The sequence below is a fragment of the Catharus ustulatus genome, chromosome 16 (assembly GCF_009819885.2).
Source record: "Catharus ustulatus isolate bCatUst1 chromosome 16, bCatUst1.pri.v2, whole genome shotgun sequence".
NCBI lineage: Eukaryota > Metazoa > Chordata > Aves > Passeriformes > Turdidae > Catharus > Catharus ustulatus.
In genome coordinates, this window is record NC_046236.1 from 13,466,292 (window position 1) to 13,474,346 (window position 8,055).

The 8,055-nt window shown below is 48.1% G+C and overlaps 1 protein-coding gene across 4 annotated transcripts in view; it reads right to left on the minus strand.

The window, feature by feature from the left end:
* Positions 1–7,489, minus strand: part of SMURF1 (SMAD specific E3 ubiquitin protein ligase 1) — a 42,825-nt gene extending 35,336 nt beyond the window's left edge. For all 4 annotated transcript variants that reach the window (XM_033073734.2, XM_033073733.2, XM_033073732.2 and 1 more), the window contains exon 1: positions 7,271–7,489. In XM_033073734.2, coding sequence (XP_032929625.1) covers positions 7,271–7,325 — 55 coding nt within the window. In that variant the 5' untranslated portion in view covers positions 7,326–7,489. The remainder of the gene's footprint in view (positions 1–7,270) is intronic.
* Between the last annotated feature and the right edge of the window lie 566 nt (positions 7,490–8,055).

The window sequence follows — 8,055 nt, forward strand, 5'->3', positions numbered from 1 at the left end:
TCCAATCCCCCAGGATTTCCCATCGTTTCTCACAGTTCAGGGTTATGAGTTTAGCCCTGCTCCATCCCACAAGGGCCCAGGCTCACCGGAGCCGCGCTGTGCCAAGGACAATTCCCTCCAGCTGTGGCGAGGTGAGCACAGCTGGAACGGCTGCCTGCAGCATGGCCAGCTCACTGCAGGGATTGTGCATTATTTTTCCATTACTCCCAAACAATAATGGATTGTTTTAGCCACAAACAGACGAACAAACCTTCCATTTAAATACTTTCTGTTAAATTGTATTAGTATGCGGAATAGTGCCCATATCCTCCAAAAAAAAAAACAGGGAAGAGGATTTTTCCGGGGGAGGGGAAGAAGAGTAAAGCAGGCTCTGCCAGCTTTATCTATCTGTGCTGGGAATTGGGTAGCCTTGGGGATTTTTGCCTGCTGTGCTTAGTGTCCTTGACAACAAGCCAGTTTGAATTTTGGCCTTTAACTTGACAAAAATGACTTACTGAAGAGGAAGGCATCAAGCTATTACAGCCCTGTGGAGAGATTTCTTCTGAAACAGCATGGATGCTTACTCTGCCAATTCATCTAGAGCATCATCAGATTTATCATCCTACACCTCCAAATATTCACCATGTAGCTGCCAGGTCATAAGAGAGTATGACAAAGAAAAAGTTCCATCATTTCTGTTCTCCAATTATATTTTATGACTTTCCCAGACATGGAAAGCTGTAAAATATCCCCAGGGATCCCCTCTCACAAATTACTGAATTTCCCCTTAAACACATGTGAAACAAAGTTTAAAAACATGCAGCATCCTAACTCTAATTGACCTACTGCCTCACTTAGCAAACACACATGCAGCTTTCTTCTTTTATCACATTAATACTTCTACAAATTATTTTAAATTGAGATATTCACACTAGCTGTGCGGTTTAAGAAATTGCTGATGTCTTTTCTGATTTTCTCTCCCAAAAATTACCAACACATGATGTGTACACACCTGAGCTTTTCAATGTTCAGCACCTTAGTCTAAATCCTAGAGCCAGACTTACACAGGGAAGCTGAATTTGCACTGAAGCAGCTGAAATGCGAGCACAGGTTTTCTTCCGCCAGCTTTCTCACGGCAGGTGACAAATTTTTGGCAATGAGGGTCAGCAGACCAGGAAGGAGATAACATCTTGAGTTACTGCAGCAGTATTGCAGGAACTCATTTGTAACATCACAATGTCAGAGCAGCAGCTTCCTCAGCACCAGCCATAACACGAGTGCTCCATGTCAGCCCCTCGCAGGCTGAACTGCAGCCTTGCCAACAGACGTGGCACAGAATGGGAGATGATATCCAGGTGAAAAAAGCTGCAAGGGGCTCAGCTGTAGTGCTGTCCTCATCCTGGCATGGCAAAGCATCAAGGACCACAGTAAGACCTGAGTGAAGGCATTCCCTAAGAGCTGAGCAGATCCACAACACAGTGGTTGTCGACCTCCAGACTCAAGATCGCGCTGACTCCTCTCTGCCCTGACGAGTGTCAGTGCAGGAAAGAACAAACCAATTGCAGTAACAGTTTATTTCACTCTGGAAGAATAAATCAGCATTTGCTTCCATGAAAAACATGAAAAATATCAAAGCTTTCAGTGATATTCCAGACTTTGGTTCTTCTCATAGCAATACTTTGACTATTTCCAGAGGAATAATAATAGACAAATGTAACAACAACAAAAAAAGATTCCATTCCAAACTCAGGGAAAAAGATGGCAGATGGAACATCTCTTCCAGCCCTTTTTTTCTTATTCTGTTCACTTAAGTCTTACATGAATTGCTCTGTTGGGTACATATCTAAACTCCACACCCAACCAATTGATTTATCCATATCTTATCCAAACCATTCTGCTCTCCACCAAGACAGCCCAAACCAACACAGCACCGAGCTGCTGACTCAAGAACCATAAATAGCAGCAAGGAATCCAACCAGATTAATCCAGCTCTAAGCATGGCAACTGGGCTGCCTTCAAGGTGGGCAGCAATCCAGGTAAACCTCCAAAAACCACACACATGGATGGCATTTCCATGATGTGCTTCTCCATTCTGTGACCCATCAGCTGAGGGGGCTCACTGATCTTTATTTACAGTGGCAATTTTAGCAGCCTTGGAGCTGCTGTCAGTAAAGTTCCTCTACACAGAAAATCATGGTATAAGAGCAACCTCCTCACTGAGAAATTCAACACTGCTTGTACTTCCCTGGAATTGATGATTAATTTTGAAATACAAACAGAAAAGATGATGCTACAAAATCTTAGAAATGTGATAAAGCTGTTTCAAGAAATGGATGAGAAAACTGTTCTTACACTGGTGGGCAGTATGGAATAAAAAGAAATCACGAACTGCACAACCACATCCCAAATTGCATTTCTTTATATGAAGGCATTCAATTTGACAAAAGAAAGTTTCAAGTCAGGAATAAAGTAGTTATTGTTTCTACTTTCCCTGCCTGAGGGGGATATTCAAACAAACTCTTTTTGGTGATTTAATTTACTTCCACCAGGACAATGGTGCTGGCACAGCTTTGACTTACTGGGAGAAGCAAAAAGGAGACTTGCTCCCCACAGCCTGCCCAGAGGAAAGGGCTACTCTTTGGATTCCCACTCTGGCAGCCCCAAAATGTCAGCTGGCCAACTGCAAAGGCTGTGCTCTGCACTTCCTCCTGTGAAAGCAAGATTTTATTTTCGTTAATGTCCCCAGAGTTACATGCCCCAAGCCTCTTTGGCATTCCTACCCATAGGGCTCTGAAGAGCCACGAATCCACCTTCACAAAAACACTGCTGCTTCCCAAGGCAAATGGGGAAGGGAGGCAGAAGGAGATGAAGTGCCTGGCTCAGCATCACACAGGAAATCTGCGGCCAAGCCCCGCACCGAGCTCAGCCCCGCGCTCCAATCACAGCCAGGCCCCGCTCCCGGCAGAGCAGGGGAAGAGAAAGAAGAAAAAACCGAGACAAGGATTTCAACACACTCCCAGATGACCACACTAAACACACTGGGAGCTACCAAAGTGCTGCTTCTCACCGTGTCCCCCATGGCACAAAGCTGGCTCAATATTAAATACCAACTGCCAGGGAGGCTGGGATGAGCACTCAGCTCTTCCTGCCTTCCTGTCCCAGTGCTCTTCACCTGGAACCGCTGGTCCTGACACCCAACCATAAAACTGCAGCCAGCCCAAGATGTATTTACCATGTCTGATTGAGAGATCCTTACATAGATATTCATTGCTCCTAAACACGGGACAGGAAAGTGTCCAGGTCACCAATATTGGTGTTGCTATTGATCAGTCAGTTAACTCTGCTGCACTGATCAATACATTAGTCATGAAAGAGAAGTAAAACATCCTGACATTTGGGACACTCTTTAGCCTGTGCCTTTGTGACAATCCTAAGTGAACATTGCTCTAATGACAACACCATGTTTTATCTTCTACTTGCAGTCACTATATTTTTTATGGATTCCTTAAATTACAAATGCAGAAAGTTCCAAAGCCACCCATTTACCAACTGGCCAGGCTTTGTGGCTGCAGCTTCCCTGAACTGGCTGACTACCCTGAGCTGGAAGTGTGTGCCTGACACTCTCTGTGTCACTTCTTCCCTCTTCCCCTTTCTTTGCCCCTGCTAAGCACACCACCTTCCTGACAAGAATCAAATTTGTCACCCACAAATCCCCTCTGGCTCCTTTCTCACCTCACAGCAATACCTGCTTCATCATCATCTTCCTCACTCCTCCCTGATGTTTCTGACACCTCACTTTCTTACCCCTCACACCTGGGAGGATTCTCACCTAAAACTGCCACCACAAGCACCTTCCCAGGCCAGGTTTCCAAGGAGGAACTGAGAACTCTGAACTGTGGAGTGAGGTGCTTGGAGATGATTATTTGGATCCTCCTGTTACACCAGCTCTGGTTTCTCTGTCAAACTGTTTTGCCATCAGCCCTCAGCACAGCCATCTGACTGTGTATGTGAGATCCTCCCCATTTCTACTCCAGCTAGGAAGTGATCCATAAATTTTAACTTCCCTCAGTTCCATGATGGCCCTAGAAGCGAGCCAGCCCTTAACACCTCAGCTGAGACCCTGCTGAAAAAGCCAGAACCAATGAAACCAGAACCCAACCTGCAGCTTTTCTGGTAAAGTTCCAAGTTTCATCCATTTCTTCATGGCCTTTCCAGTTCCATTTGCAACCTTTGCCTACAATCCACCTGGATCAGAGTGTCCCAGCACAATGAGACTGCAGCTTTCCCCAGTGCTTGTGGGTGATACAAAGTGAGCAAGGCATGTGTGAGCCTTGGGGATGATGAACTCTTGGGAACTTCCCCAGGGAGCAGCAAACAAAGGCTGGAGAGAAGCACAAGGGTAAAAACAGCACACGTGCTCCATGAAGGTCCCTGGTTTATGGATCATGTTCCTCCTTGACCCAGCAGACCCCAAGCACATTTGGCAAGGACATGCACTCACAGATCACTTCATTTTTCCATCCTTGTGTTGGTAATTTCACCACTGCTGCGCTGCCCTGAGGGCAGCACAGATAGGAAGAGACCACAGATTTAAGGGGAAGTTTTGTCTCACTTTGCCAAGGGACAAGAGACAAGGCCAGAGTGTCTCTGGCTCTTGCACCACCAGCTGGGGTAAAGGATTTAGGGGAAAGAAGAGGACAAAGTGAGATATGACAGGAGATTAGCATATCTGAAATCCACAGGTCACAAAGTCATTTTAACCTGTCATGCAACTCATTGTTACATTGAGGTTTTGGATATTTCTGCACAGGGTGCACTATTTGCCATTTTACTCCATTACAATTTGCACCAGGCTAGGACTGACATTGTTCTGTATATGCTGAGATCACTTCTGGTAATCATCAGAGGATTGAGAACTTTTGGATATATTCACATAAATAACCCCAACACTCTGCTAACACAAATACCTTTACAACAGATGAGGAAAAAAATATGTCTTTAAAATAAAAACCACAGGAGATTTGACCACTGTTCCCTTGCCATTCACCCCGTGATGCTCACTGGCATCCTAAGTGCTATTTACACTGCTATTTTCAGTGCTGCAAAACTTCAATGGTGCCTAATCACAGCAAACACAATGCAGGTAGTAAATCATAACAAACAAGGTCCTCTGTCTTGATTTAAATGTGCTCAAATCTCCCAACAGCCAAGGAGATGAGAAAACAACAGCCAGGCTGGCTGCAGCTATTTGAAACAGGTAAGTCAGCAGCCCAGTCCCAGCCAAGCCAAGAACTCTGCATTGCCCAACAATTCCAGAGCTAAACCTCCCCCAGAGCAATTTATTTGTTGATTAAATACAGCAATTTTTGTCCCATCACCCAGGTTTCCTGCTTGTAAAAACAGAAGATGTGTTTGAGCAAGCAGGAGATTTCCTCAATACAGTTTAAAAATGGGGAGTAATAAAAAATAAATCTACCAAGTTGCTCAATAAACTGAAACTTCAGTCTGTTCCAGGAAATGTTCCCAGCTCTGAGCGAAGACTAGTGTATGCTAAAAGCAAAAAAGCATTTTGCTGCAGCATTCAGCCTTTAAAATTAAACTCAACAGCTTCTCTCTGTTATTTAAATGATCTCCTCCAGCTCAGAAGGGCTATGACCACGGCCTAAGTCACTTAATTCACATTTTTATTGACTGACTTGCATAAAAATAAGCCACATTAAGGACTGAGCTGACATTTGGTATACATCAACCACAAAACTCATTTCAGATCAAACATCATTCATACAACCTAAAAATATTTCCAGCCTTCTCCCATCCAAGAAAAGGATTTTCAGATTTACATTATCCTCACAAACTTTGGTCTCCTGAAGCACAAGCAGTGCAGAATCAAAGGATTAAAAGAACACCAGGATTTTTATTTTTTGATGATCTGCCTCTGAGGGTGTTCTGTGCCATGAGCAAGTTAACCTGTAACTGCAGTTTCACCAGCACCCTTCTCTCATTATTTGCAAACGTTTTTTGCACCCACCCACAGCAGATCCCACTCCAGGGATCAATTCTGGTCACCCAGAGCAGCACCGTGGCTTCTCCAGCCCCACCGACCTCCAAGCATCCACTTGTTGCCTTTGAAAGACTGGATTGAACTTTATTTTTTAATAATTCAACAAGCAGGAACTGTCTCTTCCCATTCAAGAAGCAGGCTTGGCATCAACCAGAGCAGCTTCCAAAAGAATTAATCGAGATCTCTCAGGGTCCAACATAAATTGGTTTATCCATCCACAAACCCTCCAGAGGCCTCACAGGGAGGCAGGACAGACACAGCTCTGTGTGTCACCTCCTGCATGGGGCAGGAACTCCCAAAGTTGAATGCCACAATGTGCCAGGTATGAACAAGTTGAGAGGAAGGAGGGAAAATTAAAAAAAAAACCACGCTAAAAAATTAAAAAAGAACCCAGCTAAAAGCAACTAAATGGATATTTTCTCATTAGCAACTGAGTTATCCTCCTCAGCACACAGGAGATTGGGGGGGTTGTTAATTAAAGTGAAGGAAGGCAAATTATGAAAGGTTTTGCTGAAAGCCAGTCTGTGGGAGAGGTGGCCCTGGGAATCCTCCTGGGAAAGGAGAGGAGAGGAGAGCCCATGAAGGGCTCTGGAGGGCTGAAGAGGGGATTCCCATGGGGGAGGGAACAGGGGAAACCCCGGGAAAGGGCCGGGATGGGGGAAGGTGTCACAGGGATGCCCAGGCAGGGAAGTGCAGAGGACACCCCAGGATGGGGACAGGGGTGTCACAGGGAACTCCCCCATTGGGAGGGGGCACAAGAGACACCACAAACGGGCAGAATGCAGGGGAGTTATGAACAGGGAATGCAGAAGGGACCTCATTTAGGGTCGGGGTGATGGAGAGGGTGGTGACTGTCACCTTCCATGGGGGAAAGACTCCAGGAAGGAGCAGCTTGCCCTGACCTGCTGGAAAATGAGGGGGAAGACAGTGACAAACCCTCCTCACATTCATGTCACCCCAAGGGGGCTCAAACACCCCACGCCGGAGGGGCGGGAAAAAATATAAATAAACAAAAGCGCAGAGAGGCTCCGCCGGGTCACAGAGGTAGAAGCGGAACAGAAAAACGGGGATAAAAGTTAAGCAAGGCTGGGAGCTCGGGCCCGGCCGCCCCTCCCCTCACAGCCAGGCCGGGGAGGGGGCGAAGGCGCCAGGGGAGGGGAGGGGAGGGGACCCCGGGCCCAGCCCTGGATGTGCGGCCACACACACACCGTGCCGCGGCCGTCCCGTTACCTGTGAGGCGGATCTTGATGCTGGATCCGTTCCGGCGGGTACCGGGATTCGACATCGTGCCTGGAGGAGGAGGAGGAGGAGAAGGAGGAGGAGGTGGCGGCGCCGAGCTCAACCGGCGGCCCCGCGCAGCCCCGCCATGCGAGCCCAGCCGCTCTTCACGATGCCGGGGATTCCCGGGCTCGCGTTCCGGCGGCCGCCGCAGGCTCAGCGCCCTCAGTTCTTTCAGCCGCCGCCGCCGCCGACGCGCCCGCCCGGCCCGGCCCGGCCGCGGAGAACCGTGGCCACGCCCCCGCCACGCCCCGCGCACGGCGGAGGGCGGTGACGTCAGCGCGCAGAGCGGCGTGGCCGCGGCCGGACGCCATGAGGGGAAGGTCGGGGCAGGGAAGGTCGGGGCGGGGCGCATGCGCGGCAGGGAGGGAGACAGCGCCCCCTGGCGGGGGAGAGGGTGGGGGAATAGGATTGGGATGGGAATGGGGGAATGGGGAATAGGAGTGGGATGGGAATGGGGGAATGGGGAATAGGAGTGGGATGGGGAATAGAGGGAATGGGGAATAGGAGTGGGATGGGAATAGGGGGAATGGGGGAATGGAATTGGGATGGGAATAGGGAGAATGGGGAATAGGAGTGGGATGGGGAATAGAGGGAATGGGGGGAATGGGAAATAGGATTGGGATGGGAATAGAGGGAATGGGATTGGGATGGGGAATAGAGGGAATGGAGGAATAGGACTGGGATGGGAATAGGGGGAATGGGGGAATGGGATTGGAATAGAGTGAATTAAAGAG